Source organism: Gavialis gangeticus, unplaced genomic scaffold (assembly GCF_001723915.1).
Source record: "Gavialis gangeticus isolate Ggan-Ray unplaced genomic scaffold, GavGan_comp1, whole genome shotgun sequence".
NCBI lineage: Eukaryota > Metazoa > Chordata > Crocodylia > Gavialidae > Gavialis > Gavialis gangeticus.
Window position 1 is genome coordinate 256,368,373 of NW_017729032.1, and position 17,931 is coordinate 256,386,303.

General features: G+C 44.5%; 1 protein-coding gene across 1 annotated transcript in view; it reads left to right on the forward strand.

Annotated features, from left to right (window-relative positions):
- The window catches only part of LOC109302354 (kinase suppressor of Ras 2-like), a 186,235-nt gene extending 168,543 nt beyond the window's left edge, over nt 1-17,692 (forward strand). Inside the window, exons 8-12 of the mRNA XM_019523913.1 lie at nt 2,362-2,530; nt 9,008-9,049; nt 10,319-10,385; nt 14,057-14,105; nt 17,321-17,692. Of these exons, the coding sequence (XP_019379458.1) occupies nt 2,362-2,530; nt 9,008-9,049; nt 10,319-10,385; nt 14,057-14,105; nt 17,321-17,692 (699 nt within the window). The remainder of the gene's footprint in view (nt 1-2,361; nt 2,531-9,007; nt 9,050-10,318; nt 10,386-14,056; nt 14,106-17,320) is intronic.
- The last annotated feature ends 239 nt before the right edge of the window (nt 17,693-17,931 follow it).

Genomic DNA, 17,931 nt, shown 5'->3' on the forward strand with positions numbered 1-17,931 from the left:
ATGAGATATTTCCCAGTGGGACTGTTAATGGCTATTATTTGAGAGAGAAAAAAAAATCTCCAGATCTCCTCTTCCACTGCCTTCCAACCCAGCCACTCCCCCACCAGTTAATAATGGTATCACTGTGAATATGATTATAGGTTCCTTGAGTCAGGCACCTCATTTTTCCATTTAGAGCCGCAAAGCCGTCTGTGCAACAATGAAACTATTAAAGACATGTCCGAGTCTGAGCTTTTCATGGGTGGTAATGATGTTATGGAAAAAATCTGTCTGCGGAATGTTGACTTACAGGGCAAGGTGGTATACGCAGGATATGCCATGACTTTCCCTGTGGTGCCAACTCGCTTGGATCCTACTTGATTGCCTGCTTGTGAATCTGAGCAAAATTTTCAGAGGCGACTAATGATTTGGGGGTACTTTTCAAAAATCAGGCCTGTAATGTGTGAGATAAAAGCTTGGGGTGTCAGGGTGCTCCCAGAGATTCACCTCAGATTTCTGGAAGCTTATTGGACCCCCACTCTGCTGAATGGGTATGCCCAGGTTATTAATTTGCCCAGAAATCACTATTTACCACAGGCCTACTAATAAAATAATAGAGAAACAAAAGGATTTGTTATAAGGAAGAACAAATGGTTAGAAAAGAAAAGATGATCAAATGGTTTGGCAACAGAGTATGGCAAGACAAAACTGATAAAATCCTTGCTGTGTGTTCAGACTACCACCTAGCCCTCATAAAAATTCCTGTGCAAATCTTCTGGGGTCCATGTCCCCTCAGTCACAGCTAGCTCCCTCAACCAGGGGCCTCCGTTCCCACTCCCCTTCATAGGAAGCCCCCTCTCACCACCCCCGAATGGTCACTGGCTCCAGAACGTTTCATGCAGCCTCCCACTCACCTTCCTCCAGGGGAGCTGGAGAATCCTCTCGACTGTTTCTGCCTATGGATCTGTGACAATATGCGAGGAGCAAAATTGCTTGCAAATTTGAAAATGTTGGTTTCTGGTTTTCCTGTGCAAATCATAGGGTATGTGGATGGAATGAGCTTTAGAGTCTTTTCAGGGCAGATCATGCAATGCCCATGCTAGTATAGATGCGACCATTAGTAGTTTCTCGTGTTTGCCATTATTAATCCATGTTTGCATGCAGTGGTGGAGAGACAGAGAATGAATTCCTCATTTCCAGTCATGCTGCGTTTCAAACCCATTCTGCTGGCTGTGAGTTTAGCTGCAAGTTCTTTAATCCTTTACACCTGGCACTAGGTACATGTAGTTTGGAGTTGAATATAAAATATGTTGATATAAAAATTCTACACAGATACTTCGCATACCCTTGATACTAGCCTCTCCCTGCGTGCATTGTGGTCAACCATTCCTTACTGGTCAAACAGCCTCTAAGAAAGCAACCACTGTTCTGCACAAGGCAGTCTATACTTAGGAAGGTAAGAGAAGGAGGCAGGGTAATTTATACCTGTGATTCAGGGGAGAGCTTTAACCACTAAGCTTTGGGATTTAAAGTGGAGCAAAACTCTTAAAAGGTGACAGCTGGTGATGCTAAGTTGTGCTCTGGGGACTCTCTTGTTCTGCAGTCAAATACTCTACTGTGGAGCTCCACCTCTTCCGGTGCTGAGAGGGGAGGCCTGGCTAGCATGCAGTCTATCCCATGGAGCCCCATGAAGAACGTTCAGTGTTTTAATGTAACACTGTGTTTTGGCTTCCCTTGTCCTTATTAAATGGCCCATGAAGAAGTATAAATGGAGGGGCAGAGAGTGGAAAGCACTCTTGGGACTCTTTCTAGGAGGTCAAGACAAGATTGAAGATGTTGGGTAGTGCTTACAAGCTTAATCCCCACAGTTGGGCACTTGCAGCCTCTACCAGGTGCCTAAGTACCTGTCCATAGCAGGGTGGCTTAGCTGCATCACTGCTTGCTTTTGAAAATGTGAGCCCACAGGGCTTGAGTCTCTCCAGCTTCACTAGCAGAAGCCAGGAGTTGGAGGGCTCAGAAACCTGAAACGCTGCCCTGTACAGGATGCTACACATGGAGGAACAGATGACCTTTTTATCTTGTTTGGTGTCCCCAGATGCATTGCAAAGAGGAATCTGGAGCAGCTGGGATGATCACTATGCTCCTGCCTAACTCTGTAACCCAGCATCACCTGGGCTTTGGCAGGTGGGTGGGAGAGGCTGTATAAGACAGAAGAGGCATCCATGTTAACTCAGCTTGTGTGCAAGGGTCACTTGCTTTGCTGGAGGCAGTGAGCACTGTATCCTTGGGTGGAGCAGAGTGAAGTCAGCCGACCAACACTGTTCTCATTGTCTTGTGTTTTCTTTCCTTCCTCCTCTTCCCTTGCCCACCTTGTGCCTGCAGGACCACATTCCAGTGCCCTACCAGCCAGACTCCAGCAGCAATCCCTCCTCAACGACCTCCTCCACGCCCTCCTCGCCAGCCCCACCGTTACCGCCTAGTGCAACTCCACCGTCTCCCCTCCACCCCTCTCCACAATGTACGCGGCAGCAGAAGCAATTCAACTTGCCAGGTACCTTGCTTGTGTTCCTGGGTGAGGTGCTGGGGGAGCTTTTCATCAACATCTCTGTATCTAGGGTAGGTATCCATTAATCGCACAAAGCTGGCCAAGTTCCATGTCTGTGGGGGAATCCCTCCACGAAGGGCTGGGTCAGGTCCTCTGACTCTTGCTATACAGGAGGGTAGATCAGATGATCAGAATGGCTCCTTCTGGACTAAATATCAGCTAGTCCAATCTGTCCACCACCTTGCCCCACTTCAGTTCTCCCTCCAGTGTTCCTCTGAGATGCACAAATACCTGCAGTACAGCAGAAGGTTCGTGAAGTTTTGTTCCAGGGGAAGGCACCTGCCTAGAGGGCAATGCTCTTAGTTTAACTGCAAGATGTACGGGGCACGTTCAGAAAAATCTAGGTTTCCTCCAGCAACCTCCCCTGCTTGGCTCAAGGTATCTTAGCTGTACTCTAGCATGGTAGATCCCTCCATGGATATAATGGTTCCTTTTCCCTGTGCACCCCTCCCCCCCACCTATGTTTTCAGTGAAATGGCTAGCAGTATCGATATCTGCTTTTTTGCTGTTTAATACCAGAGTTAGCTTCTTTTTGAATGGATAGAGGCCATTTCCCCTCATATCTGAATTATTGTTTTGGGCTGCATGGATTATGTTTGTGCTTATGCTTCTTTGGTTTGAAGCCAAAGACCTGCCGAGGAGTCAGTTAGGCCTTTGGATGATCAGGGTGTAAAAGGGTCATGAAAGGATGACAGGGCCATTGCCAAGAAACTAAATGCATTCTTTTGATCTGTCTTCACTGTGGAAAATGTTAGGAAAATTCCATCACCAGATCCCCTCCTCTCTAGGGAAAAGTCAGTGGAACTGACCCAAATTAAAGCTTCAGTATAGATGAGGTTGTAGAAGAAATTGATAAACTAAACAGTAGCAAATCACCAAGACCTGATGGCATTCACCCTAGGGTCCTGAAGGAGCTTAGATTGGAAATTGCTGAACTCCTAACTGTAATATGCAACCTATCACTCAAAACAGCACCAGAGGCCTGGAAGGTTGCCAGTGTGACTCCCATATTTTAAAAGGGCTCTAAAGGGGATACAAGGAACTACAGGGCAGTGAGCCTAACTTTTGTTCCTGGAAAACTGGTAGAAACAATAATAAAAAAAGAATTGTTCGGCACATGGATGAATGAGACTTACTGGGGAGGAATCAACATGGCTTTGTCAAAGGGAAATCATGCCCCACCAACTTACTCGAGTTCTTTGAGAGTGTCAGTAAGCAGGTAGATCAGGGTGATCCAGTTGACGTAGTATATTTGGGCTTCCAAAAAGCCTTTAACAAGGTCCCCCATCAGAGTCTCTTAACTAAGTTAGTAGTCATAGGATTAAAGGGAACGTCCACTTGCAAAGAGTGAGTATAAATGGTCAGTTTTTAGGATGGAAAGAAGTAAACAGCAGGGTTCCCAGGGATCTGTGTTGGGACCAGTGCTATTTAACATATTCATAAATGATCTGGGAAAGGGGGTGAGTAGCAAGGTGGCCAAATCTGTCGATTACACAAATTATTCAAAGTTTTAAACACCAGTGCGGACTGTAAAGAACCACAGAAAGATTTGGCATGAATTTATAAAGGGGCATAATGATACTTTCAGTTTTGCTTACAATCCCCTTCTTAATAATCCCTAACATTTTGTTTGCCTTTTTGACAGCTGCTAAGCACAGAGCTGATGTTCTTAGCGAGCTGTCCACAATGACATACCTTAAATACTGTACTCAGTTGTGGTCCCCACACCTCAAAAAGAATTTAGAAGTAGAGAAGATACAGAGAAGGGCAACAACGATGAAAAATAGTATGAAGGGGCTTCTGTATGAGGAAAGACTAAAGAGGCTAGGCCAGTTCAGTTAAGAAAAGAGACACTTGAGGGGCACATATACGGGTTTACAAACTACTAAATGGAAAAGAGAAAGTAAATAGGGATTTATTATTTGCTCTCACAATGCAAGAACTAAGGGTCACAAAATGACACTAGTAGGTAGTAAGTTTAAAACTCACAAAAATACTTTTTCACACAACATGTAATTAAAAGAACTCATTGCCACCAGAAATTGTAGAAGCTGACAACTTAGAGATTCAGAAAGGAACTGGACAACTTCTTGAAGGAAAAGTGAATCAGTAGCTACTGAGCATGGGTGTTAGGGGGACAGCCTCTGAAGCAGAACTTCCTAGTCCTTAAGTGCTGGAGACTGCAAGTAAGAGAGGAACCGTGGAAAAAGTCCTGGTCATACCCAGTTGACTCTCCCTTTTGGCATCCATTCTCTGCCACTCTGAGACACAGGGTACTGGACAAGGTGGACTTATGGACTGACCCAGTAAATGGCAGTTCTTGCGTTCTTATGCTCGTTCCCATTTTGATGATTTTCTTTACATCCATAAAGGCAAGATGTTTGGGGGTTTGTTTGGCTTGGGGTTTTTTTGTTTGTTTGTTCGCTTGCTTTTAATGAAAGCTTGGATTCTGATGTAAAAGTTGGCCAGCTCCAGAAGAAGTTAGCTAGTAGCTAGCCACCACAGCCTGGCCCAGTTCCTAGATTGTGAGGAGCATCATCTCTAGGGACTGAAATTATACCTATCCCCTGTCATCTTTCATGTAGTTTAGACTCCATGGCCCAATCAATGTTTGTCCACTTGGGTGACATTAGTGTGTTTGTCCACAGCAATTCTGGCATCATGGAAACCTGTTAAGCAAGGGCAATGGTGATCTGTTTGTCTAAGAGAACTAAACAGCCCTCCAGCAATGGCTTTCACTTCATTGTAGGCTTTTACTTGCGTTCAGCTTGGGCTAAGTAACTAATCCAGTGGCCCAGAAGACTGGCTGATGGCTTTTGAGCCTCAGCTGGACAGTCATGAATACAGGAGCACCTTTGTTTCCTTTATGGCTATGTAAAATCAGGCCATGGTACGGAAGAGGATGGGAAGGGCTTCTGTAAAGAAACCAGGCCTTACCCCTTCAGCTTCACTGTTTTTGATGTGTTCCCTTTGATTCTGCCCCCTCATCTTCTTGAATAGTCTTTAAGGAACGAGAGATGGGGTGATAGCATCAGGCTGGTCATGCTTGCCAAAGAGGTAACAAATATTGCCAAAAGGTGGGCTAGGCAGACCCACCTTTTGGCAGCAGCAGAAATCTCTCATCTCCAAGCTGTCTGAGTTTCCTCCTCCACACAGTCTGTAGATCACACCTCACAGGAAATTCAGATGTGGTTGGAGGTCGTTGTGAACAGACGACTGAAGGAAGCAGTGAAGACATTGAAAGTACTTCTGGGAACCACATGGTAGGCTGGTGGTCTTGTAGAGACTTGCTTAGGGAAGGAGTGACTAAGGAAATGCACTGACTTGTGGAACTTATCTAATATAGTAGGCACATATCTCACACCCTAATGAATTTCTCTGGTCTAAAGCAGCTAAATCAAAACTTCTGAAATTCATAAAAAGCCCATTAGTGGCTCCTTTTGCACTGAATGCCAATGAAATGCTGGGCAGCATTTTTAGATTATGTGCATGGGTGTGTGAAGTTTAATAATTGAATTAAGTCTCCTGACTGCCCAGTGAGATGAGCACCTTCCATTTCATTTATCCCTGGTCATGCAGATGGGGAAACCGAGGAAAAAACATTCAACAGCCAGCTAGAAGCAGCTACAGTTGCTTAAGGAGCCATCTGCAGAATTGAGATTTAACACCTAGTCCCAGGCTCAGTCCCTCCAGACCATACATGCAGTCTTAAAGTGAGAAACCAAAAGTGTTGGGCAAGACGGGTGTGGGAGAGAGAAACTGACTACACCCAGTGTAGAGGCTCCTGCTTGAGTTTCTGGGCTGAAGCTATTTCCTCTAGGTACAAAGGACCCCGGTTCACCTCTGGCTCTGTGGCTTTTAATAGAGTTCTGCAGTGACTTTAATCAAGTCCTAGTGCTCAGTAAGTGGGAGGTGACTGCAAACTTTGAAGTGTCCTGCTGAGATAAATGCTAGCTACCAAGAAACCACAAATGGTTCTTTGCAGTATGTTAAATTCATGGGGACAAGGGAATGTAGGACTGTAGCTGGGAAATTTGGCTGTTCTTCGCAGTTTTCTCACTGACTTGCTATGTGATTCAGACAGGTGACTTCACTCTTTTGCATCAGGCTTCCCATCTATATTGTGAAGATAGTACTGTTCCCACTGTTAAGTGCTTTGATGTCTTTGGATGTAAAAATGCCAGAAAAATGTTATTATCTCATAGGACATTTAAGACTAATACCATCAACTGTACTTACTTAAGGCCTGGACATAGAACACATTCACATGCTGGGTTTTGGACCAGACAAATAAGCACACAGTAAATGGCTATTACAAAACTCTGTTACTAGGTGGCAGGTGAACAGGTAAATAGCTTGTTGACTTTGAGTGAACTGCTACCCTGGGATAAACTGCAGATGGATAATACCTACCCTGGTAGAGTTTTCCCCCTGGTGCTTTCAAAGCTAATTCTATACCAGATTGGGAAAACTAACCTTGTTGTAGGGGTTTACACAGTCTTGCTACTCCAGTGCTTCCCAAACTATTTTCTCAGCATGGCCCCTTGCTCCCAACTCGCAGCCTCTCACCCCCGCTACCCCATCCACTGATGTTGCATCCCCATTTGGGGTCACAACCCACAATTTGGGAACTGTTGCTCTATTCCTCCTTGGCACCTGTGAAAAGTCTGTTTACACTGGTGCAAGTGTGTTCTCTGTCCGGGCCATATCTACCCACTTGGAGCAAATTTAATCCTTTGTTGAAACCTAGATGGGAGCTTAGCAGCATATGCCTCAAATCATACAGCTGCTTCCTTCTCAAGGAGAAGCTTTATGGATTGGACATAGGGTGCTCTCAAAGAAATAAAGCTGGGGTTAACCAAGCAGCTGTGTCAGCTTTGGTTATCCCACGCCCTCATCTCATTGCCTCCCCTTCCGGAAATGGATTTTTCCTGTGGCTACCCCTTCCACTGCCTACCCTGTGGTACTGGCCCTGTGCCCACAAGGATCAGAAGGTGAGGCTTCATTAAAAATCTTGCTTTTAGTGCTTGCCCCTCTGGCCAGCTAAGACCAACAGGGACTTGCATCCCCAAACTGCTTCCCATAATGTGTTCACTTGCACTGCTGCATGCTTGCTGTGTGGGATAGGAGCCTGGCTGTGCCCAACCTCCGAAAAGGGTAAGATGCATGAGTCACCATGATTGAATCATCTAAGTTCCTTCCAATGAGTTAATTAGACAAATTGTCTGGCATTTACAGCATGACCTCTGGATCTCCACAGCAGGCTGTTCTCACTGTTCTTACAAAGAAGGGAGAGACCAAGCTAAGAAACATCAAGCTCCCAGTTGTTCCCTGCATGGAAACTCAGAGCAAGGGGCACTTTCTGCTTGAATGTGGTTGACTGTTATGACAAATACAAGTTAAGTGATACCATGCAGTGCTTTCTTTAGAGCAGGCACTTCATCCCACCCTCGTTGCACTGAGGATCTTTTGGATTTCAGCCTTCAGCAGAGGGTTTAGAGAGGGGCAGGGAGGCTTGACATGCAGCTCTTCCTCCTCTGTGATTCCAGGTTGATCCCCATTCAGAGGAAAGCAGTTTCTGTCATAAACCTGAGAGACAATCACATGTGTGAGATGTGAGCTTAAGAGTTAATGGCAGAGCCAGATCTTAGCAGGTGCAAATCATCATAGCTCTGTTGGCTTCAGTGATCCTAGTAAGAGCAGCTCCCAGGAGCTTTGCTGCCTGTCTTCATTTCTGGCCTGTGCTCATCACCTTCAATATAGGGTGGGGTGATGCTGCACCCTGCTGTAACAACTGTCCTGATCCCACTGCAGTTATACCTTCCACTCACAGGAGGTCACAGTGTGTGTTCTGCCTCTTTGAAAAGCCTCAACTTATCACAGCTCAGCCATATAGATGGGTGCTGGCCTGCTGACCTATTTGCTGTAATGATTATTACTTGTGTGATGTGCCATCAGTAGACATTACCTTTGTTCAGGCACAAAGTATGCACACCCTGTCCTGAAGAGCTTTCGGGATAATTACCAGAAGAGGGAAGGAGGGAGTGACTGATATAGACTGTGTATTAGGTATAACATAATCATGTGATGCCTCCTTGGGTCTTTAGAAGAGAAAATATCTTTGAGAGAGAAATGCAAAACTCTACAACTCTTGGTTCAGAGATGATACTTTTTTACCTTTTATTAGACCAACTAGGAGAGAGTTATTCATGAGGAGGATTCATGACCTGTGGGATGGCAGGGTTAGATGCTTATTCCAGTCTCTTGTTTCTAGTCTCTTGTTCCCTGGACAAAGGGAGGCTAAAATTTCTGTAATGTGAGACAAGGAGGTTTGCAGGGCTTAAGGCCTGTTTAACACATCTGTTTATGCTACAGGTCTGATATTAGTGCTCACCTTCCAGCTTCTTTCTTTTCCCTTTCCAGCTTCCCATTACTACAAATACAAGCAGCAGTTCATTTTCCCAGGTAAGTCCCTTCAAAGGGATCATAATCATGTGCCATATGGTAGTGAATGCAGTTACTACTTTTTGATTTAGCCTAATGACAGCCACGTGCACCTGTGGTTGATGGGGTAGTATGTGACGTTTGAGGGGAAGGGTTTGTGGAATGCTCTTCCTATAATGCTTTAACTAAATCATTTGCGATGAAATTCCCCCTTGTGCACAGGATGAGCTGAATGCCTGTGTATTGTTTGGGTCCTTCAAGATAGGCCTGTAGGTTGCAAGTGATACTTAGGTTGTGGGCTGGTTTTTAGCTCTCAAGTGAATCTCGTTATATAGCAATTAATTTACCCAGTTGTTTGCAGTGTCCTTCTAGTACTCTGTCTAGTAGTTTTTTCTGAGGTTGTCCTTAAAGACGGGACATTTCTCTGGAGAGGTGAGATTTTCTAGTTGAGGGAGAGGAAGGAAAATGCCTTATAGCTATATTTGAGAGGACTGAGGTGTTTGTAGAGTGGGAGGGTTTTTATCCTTGGCCACATCTAGGATGCATGGAAGGAAGTTTGGGGAACTATGGAGATGAGAAAAAGGGTTGTTTTTTTTAAGGTTAAATCAATTTCTAGGTGCTGCTTGGGAGCTGAGAAATTTAGCATAGAGAGAAGCATAGAGATGACTTTCAAGATGAGTGGCTGTGAGCCATTCTGTAGCCAGAGGAGACGAGCTGAAACTTGCCAAGAGCAAGACATGGCAGCAGAAGCGGGTGTTGTGCTTTGTTTGAACATCCGTGTCTTGTCTGTGGCTGTGATGGTGAAAGGTGAACTTCATATTAAACCAGGGCAGCCTATGCTGGCTAAAGCAGTACCTCATTGCTTGCAATACCTGAACTAAAGGAGCTGGAAGCAGTTTCTCAGGGCCTTGTGTTCATCCGCATGTCTCCCACACAGTCTCAGTGCCAGCTGCCTTGGTCTTTGTGGATCAAGGTTGCTACCAGCTATGGCCCAATGCAGCCCATACTGGGCTTTACTCTGTGCTGCCTCAAGGGGCCAGCTTTGAAACAGGACAGCAAAAGTCACCTGGCCTGATTCTCCACCCCATTATTCGTGTGTGATTCTGCAGACTCAATTGGGGCTGCTTCTCAGGGAGTGTAAGGAGCGTGTTGTCCAGGGACTTGGGTTAGAGTAGGACAAACTTCAGGAAAACAGTGGGCCTTTTGTTGTGAGTAGACTGAGCTTGTGGTAGCTCTCTGCCTGCAATGTGTCTTCCTCCCAGTTTTCATACTGAACTCTCTCGTTTTCAGACGTTGTGCCTGAGACACCAACCCGTGCACCCCAAGTGGTTCTTCATCCAGTGAATTCTAATCCAATGTAAGTGCGTCTCTTTTCTTTTCACTTTGCCAGTCCCTTTGTGTTTGCTACTTCCTCCTCCCCCACCTTGTCAGGAGTGTCTGCAAGGAAACCTCAGGAACCTTCCTTACTTGTGTGACTGTTAGCTGCCAATGCACCTTGTGCAAGCATTATTTGTAGAAATGGCAGTCCTGTGTATTTTGGTAAATGGCCTCTCTTGCATCCTTCAGAGCCCTTTTAGGACCTGAACTCCAGGTGGTATTAGTTGTCTGTTCATCATCAGCAGTAATGTAATGAGTGGTGGGCGATTGGGGAACAGACCCAGGCACCCACTTTGAGGGTCTGGAAGAATGGCAGCCACTACTGCTGCCAACCCAGTTGCCACATGGGCTGCAGCCAACTTAACCACTGCCACTGAGAGAACAGACTGTGGGTGCTATTCCTCTGATCAGTAGCCATGCAGGTGAAGGGAGGATCTGGCTTCTGTCTGGCACATGCCAGTAACATGGCCACCATGGATTGGGTACAGTAAGGAAGGAGTCACTTATATGTGGGCTCATAGGTATTACAGTAATACAAATCAGAGGTGCCCAAACAAAAACAACAACAACGACAAAACAAGGAGGAGTGTTTCCCTTACCTCATTTTGGAAATGGCTTCACTGTTTTAACTGAAAGTTTCCAAAAAAACATTCAGTTGGAGGCAAACAGCCAGCAGAGGCAAGTTCACCCTGAACGGTTAAGTATTTTCAAAGTTATAGGCAACTGAATATATCATCTTATGGTAGAAAGAGTCAGGTAACCTTAACTACAGGCAGCACTAATAGATGTTTATTTTAAGTTCCATAAAGTTTGCAGTAAGTTTCTAAATTACTCCTGAAACTTGGTTTATAATTGGCAGCTAGGAAAAGCTCTCCCCAGTAGCTTCAGTTTTTCCTTTTACTTGTGGCTGCTCTCCTTGTTCAGTTCCGTGTTCACTAAGATCTTCCCGGTGAATGCTCTGATCTGTGATACATTAGCAGCACCCAGCAGCGATGTTACATTTCAGGAGCTGTTGCAGATCCTTTTTATAAACTCCACTTTTCAGGGATTATATAACCCAGAAATTTGGCAGATAAGATCTCAGTCCAGACAGAAATGTAGTTTCTATCAGGATCTCCCACACTTTTCTAAATACATTGGCAACCTGTCAGGGGGTCTAAAGGACCTCATCTAAAGCCAAGTGAGTCAGTTGGAATGACAGAAACAGAGCAGCCATTCTCATGGGTTACTGGCACCATAATAAATATTGTCATGTTGGGTATATCAGGGCCTGTTTCTGAGCCAAATGTGACATTAATATATCCCTTGCAGCCCAGGCCATTTTAGCAGAAATGGGGTTCTTACAGCCATAATCTCTTGCGTGGTTAGACCTGCCTGGAGATTGTGTACAGCTTGCATTCCCAAATTTTAACAGCTTTCCTGTTAGAGGAATATTGAGGTAAGGTATGTTTGGGTCTGCTGTATATGTATGAAGCGTTGAGTCAGACTGTAGTTTCACTTATTCCAGCAAAAAAGCTAAATAACTGTATTGATTTCACTGAAGTTGCTCTTAATTTATCACTAGTATAATTGAAAAGCACTGACTTGAATTTAGAAGCAGAATTGAATTCATACACTTGACAGATAAGTATTAATAATATTATGAGAGGCAAGATTAAGGAAACTGCTTATACTGTACCTGGTATAATGGATAGAAGTAATGTGGTTGTTCTTAGTCAAGAATTAGCTAAAGGCTTCATCAGATGAGATTTTTTTTGTGCCAGTTAAACTATCAGAACCTGATCTTCTCATTTTAAACTGGAATAAAAAAGCAACAGATAAAAGATGCCTGAATCCCTGAACCAGTGTGATGTTGCCCAGCCACCTGGAGAATTACATCTGTAAGAATCAAAGGCAAAGCTGTGCTGGTGTAAAGTACAGTAATATCTGTTTACTGTGTCAGCTACCACAGGATAGCTTCACATCTGTCTGTTTTGATCCTGATGTAATTTATGTAGGTATGATAAACCACTGTAGATTATACCAGAGTTTGTCCAGGGGCACACTCAAGTGCAGTGACTCCAGCTTTATACCATCTACATGACAAGAGGGCCAATTCTTGTCGTTCAGTTTTTCCTCATAACACCTCCCTGCATTAGACCTGCGTTGCAACATATTCTCAACATCTGGTGCAGGATTTCTTAGGCCCATTTATACTGCCCTACTAATGCAAAGCAATTCAGCAGGTAAATATGAATCAGGCTTCCGAAATATAAAACACCTGCAGTGGAAGAGAGAGGATTTTCTAAAGAACAGAGTGCACAGGGAGATGACAACGTAGTCTCATCTCTGAATGTAAACTGATACAGCAATCTGTGCTAGAGGACTTGGGGTTATTAACTGACAATCCATAATGTACAAGGTAAAAATTGAATCAGAAACGGCACATAATTCACTAAGCTTAAGCTGAGCAGTGCACAACAATGGTTTGCATAAGGAAGTCATTTAATGCTTTATAGCATTCTAATAGCAACTAAATTGAATGAGCAGGACTGGGTCACAGCATTTGGATGCGTCTGGGGCTGTGCTAAAGCAATGCTTCCTCTCCTAGCCTCAAAGCACTCTCCATTATTTCTACTTTCAGCTCTGTAGTTCTTTTATACTACTAACTATTCAGGCTGTTATTGGACGTATTCCACTATGAATTGCTTTACTGTTAACAGTAAAGGATCCCATTGTTTTGGTTGCTGTAGAAATGTGGTCCCTGCCCTTAAGTGCTTGTGATCCTAAAAAATGTCTCTGCTGAGCCAAATCTTGAAAATGTACATTGGAATTCGCTCAATCCTTATTCAGGCAAGCTCCTCCTAGAATCAGTGGGAATTGACTTGTGTAAGGTTAGGGTTAATGTGACCAAGAAGTGCAGTTTGGCTTAAGGCTTATACTAATGTAACTGTAATAATGATAATGTAATACCTGGGACCCCTCTGCCTGGCAGCTCTGCCTAGCTACTGCTGTGAATTTTTCATTGATCCATGAGTCATCTGAGTCCTATGCCAAAGTCCAGGCCCAGGTCCTAGGGAAGAAGCATCATTAAAGATATCCAAATTGGGCTCTACAATAGGCACCATAGATACAAAAAAAGTATTTCCAACAGTATAAGGACATACCTGTGTCTTTGTTCTGTTTACTTACTACAATGAACAGCTTATGTTCCAGCTATACAGGAATCCTTTAAAATCTTCCCATTGTGGGGACACAGGCATTCTAAAATTGACTATCAAAAAATACTTTTTCCCCATGTCAGATAGATGGGTTCACCTGCAATTTCATCTCAGCTCTTCCTAGCTCTTCTGTGAAGGGGCAGCTTTAGTTATATAAGCTTTAGCTATATAATCTGGTATGGTTGAAATTCTGAGTTTGGACTGGAACTTTCCTAAAAGGTAGGAGCTATCTAGAGGTGGGAGATATGAGGTTCATTGAAGCCTATCTGTGAAATCGCTGTCACCAAATGAAGTTGAGACTGATGTTTCTGGCTGCTATTTTCTTTTGCTTTAGTAGAGGCTGATCATGAGGGAAGCAGGACGTGACACCCATGTCACAGTGCAGCCGTTCTGTACGTCGTATGTTCTGTATGTCACTTTGTTTTCACACTGTGGTAATTTTTTGTAACAGCCTTGAAGGAAATCCATTACTTCAAATTGAAGTGGAGCCAACATCAGAGGTAAGAAACTCACCATAACAATGTAGGTTTTTTATTTCCTTCATAGACTAAAAGAAAAACTTGAAGAGTTGAAGTTCGTTAAACAGGACCCTGCCATGGCCTAGTGCTTTGGCATTTTGTCACCTTTGTGATCCATATTTCTTATGAAAGACAATTATATAGAACTAGCTGGTTTCAATATTGTGCTTAATGGACCATTATATTATATACATATCAGCATGCAGTTCACAGAAGTAGGCATAAAATGTGCATCTTCACTGTGATATTTAATTGAATTAATGAATGGTCCTGATCCTGCTTCCAGTTAGGTTGGTTTTAATGGGGTTACCCCTCTTCCTTGCCAGAGGGGAGTCAGGTTTGGAAGGTCAGTCACTGCTGTCTCAAGCTCCAGGTGGTACATCTACAGTGTAGTCACCCTGTGACTGTAGTTCATAGTGATGTATCTCATTTTGAAGAGCTTGGGGAACAGGACCATAGCAGTGTAGCTACAGAAGGACAAAAGATCAGCATGGGATGCTAACAGTACCTGAGAAGTTGGGTAAATATTTGGATGGTTAGCCCAGGCTGAGCTCCGTGTTCCATGTTGCTGTGCCTGTGCTGCTATAGTCTCCAAATCACCTAATTTAAAGCAATCTTGGGGCATGTCTTCATAAGATGCAGTCACAGCAGTGACTGAGTTAGACACAGACAGTTCTGGAAGCTTTTGATAGCATGTTAGTGGAAAGGCGGATGTCATGTCTGCGTAAAGGTGGAAGGCCAGGCAGCAAATGTGTTACAGCAGGGGAGTCAAACTCACCCCATACTTTGGGGTATATCCAGACTGTGGGGCTCCTCACAGGCTGGATCCATGGTGGCAGCCACAACAGTGTCAAAGGTCATAACCACAGCACCTGCAGTAACTGTGGCAGAAGCAGTGGGGCAAATGGCTGCAAGCCAAGTAGCTGCAGGGCAAGTAGGGCTATGTCAGCTCAGCCCTTGCTCACCCCCTTGCAGTTGACTGGCCAGGCCCCAGGGGCACCAGATTCATAGTTTCATAGATTTAGGGTCAGAAGGGACCTAGTAGATCTTCTAGCCCGACCCCCTGCCAGGGCGGGAGAACAACAAAACCCCAAAACAAAAACGGGACTCAAATGAGTCCAGCCAGGTAGGCATCCAGCCTCTTCTGTGAAGTTCATGCCTACTGTTAGCCACATCCAAAATTCCTGGCCCACCAGTAGTCCAGCACCTTGGGTGGGGTGGCTATATTTGTGACACCCCCTTGTTGCAGTAATGGAACAGAAAATAGTCTTCTGTCCACCACTACAGTCTAGTATAGTCTTATGTACACCACTACAGAAAGGATATAGATAAATTGGAGAAAGTCCAGTGGAGGGCAGTGAAAATTGTTAGAGGGCTGGGGCACATGACATATGGGGAGAGGCTGAGGGAACTGGGCTTGCTTAGTCTGGAGAAGAGAAGACAGAGGGGATTTAATAGCAGTTTTCAACTACGTGCAGGGTGGTTCCAAAGAGGATGGAGCTAAACTGTTCTCAGTGGTGAGAGATGACAGAACAAGGAGCAATGGTCTCAAGTTGCAGCAAGGGAAGTTTAGGTTAGATATTAGGAAAAACTTTCTCATTGGGAGGGTAGTAAAACACTGGAACAGGTTACACAGCGAGGGGTTGTGGACTCTCCATCCTTGGAGGTTTTTAAGACAAAGCCCTGGGTGGGATGATCTAGTTGGGGATGATCCTGCTGTGAGCAGGTGAATTGGACTAGATGACCTTCTGAGTTCCTTTCCAACCCTAATTTTCTATGATTCTTTAGTAAAATAACATAGGTACAGCCTGAAATATATTTCTGTAATTTCCCTAATCGTTTGTACATTCCTGAGTCTGCCTATTTCAGCTTTATACTGCTGTAGCCATTGCTGTAGTTTCTGAGCATCTTCCACTTGGAAGCAGTTGTGATAGCAGTTGTGGACTTCATGTTTGGCTTTAGGTCTATCAGTCCCCTGCATGTATCCAGGATAGTAATGTGTTTGTTTGCCAGAGCTCATTGAATATGATGAAAAATTATTCATTGAGTAAATTGTCAATGAACAAGGACGAGGTTCACAGTATAACGTGTGAATAATCAGCTCAAATATCTGTCTGCCCTAATAAATATGTGTCTCTATTTGATCTTTTAGCTGTTCATTCATCCTGGGGATTTTTGTGTGTGGGCCAGTTTCTGTTTTTGTTTATACTGGTGCAAATCCAGTCGATAATGTATGTATATTTCCATATACTCTATGTGAAAGTAATCATGTGTATATGGGGAAGGGGACATGGTCACTCAAGGTTATCTGGAAGTTAGTAAAACAATGCATGTTCCATGAAGAACTAATTCAGCATATTTCTGAATGAGTTTGTCTGCTGAACTCTGGGGACTGCTGTAATAGTTGAGAATCTCAGTGAAGAGTGGCTAAATTTTTTTATGACATCAGAAAAAAAATATTTAACTAAAATATACTGTTGTTTTTCAACCTTTTGCCTTTAGCATCTGTTTTGCAAGTTTCCATGGTATCTTGGTGCAAATATAATTTATTACAGTTCCTCTGTTCCTGAGCCTCATAGTTCAGTTTACCTGAATCCACACAATTACAAACTAACTTCCAATTACTGTCCATGTGCTCACGTTTAGGGTTCTTTCAGTGCCCCAGTAGAGAGTGGAGCTTTGGCAGACTTTAATTCATGCCAATTTTCTGGCCTCAGTCTGTGATCCATTTTAATCCTAATCCCCAACTTCCTTGCTCCAAGCATCTTCCAAGAAGTGATGCTACAGCACTAGCTAATCCCCCTCTCAGCAGAGCCTCATTTCTAGTTCTCCTGCCATCTGGTTAATAGAGCAACACTGGCAGTTTGGTCTTTTCCAAATCTGACATCTGATCTCTTCCAAATCAGCCATCTGCCATCTAACTAAAGGAGGGAGGAATGGGGGGGTGTAGGACAGGGGGAGAGACAGGGGTGTGGTTTTGACCATGCCTGGGTCTCGGAAACGCTGTCACTGGCAAAGAGAAGGTCTGTGAGAAGTGGGCAGGCAGCTTTGTGCATAACCATTGTGTTGGTGGGAAAAGCTCCACCTGGTTTTATAGTGTGTTCCATGCATCAGCAGTGGAAGCAAATGTTCCTTTTCTACCCCAGTGCCTTGCACGTGCCAAGGAATGCAAGCAAGATGCATTTGTCTCCCTGCAGAATGAGGATGGGAATGAGGAGGCCCAGGAGTCTGAGGATGACTTTGAGGAAATGAACCTGTCTCTCCTCTCTGCTCGCAACTTCCCACGCAAGGCCAGCCAGACCAGCATCTTTCTCCAGGAGTGGGACATCCCCTTCGAGCAGCTGGAGATTGGAGAACTGATTGGCAAAGGGCGCTTTGGCCAGGTGTTCCATGGACGTTGGCATGGTGAGGTGGCCATCCGCCTCATCGACATTGAGAGGGACAACGAAGACCAGCTGAAGGCCTTCAAGCGGGAAGTGATGGCCTACCGACAGACGCGGCATGAGAATGTGGTGCTCTTCATGGGGGCCTGCATGAGCCCTCCTCACCTTGCCATCATCACCAGGTAAGCCAGGAGCTTTTTGCCATGCAGAGGAACTGCTGCTAATTAGGGTAGTGCAACTTACAGACTACTCAGAGTTACCTCGGAGGCTGGGGCACATGACTTCCGAAGAGCTGCTGAGGGAGCTGGGTATTTAGTCTAGAAAAGAGAAGACTGGGGACAGGATTTAATAGCAGCCTTCAATTACCTGTAGGGCGGTTCCAAAGAGGATGGAGCTGGACTGTTCTCAGTGGTGGCAGATGACAG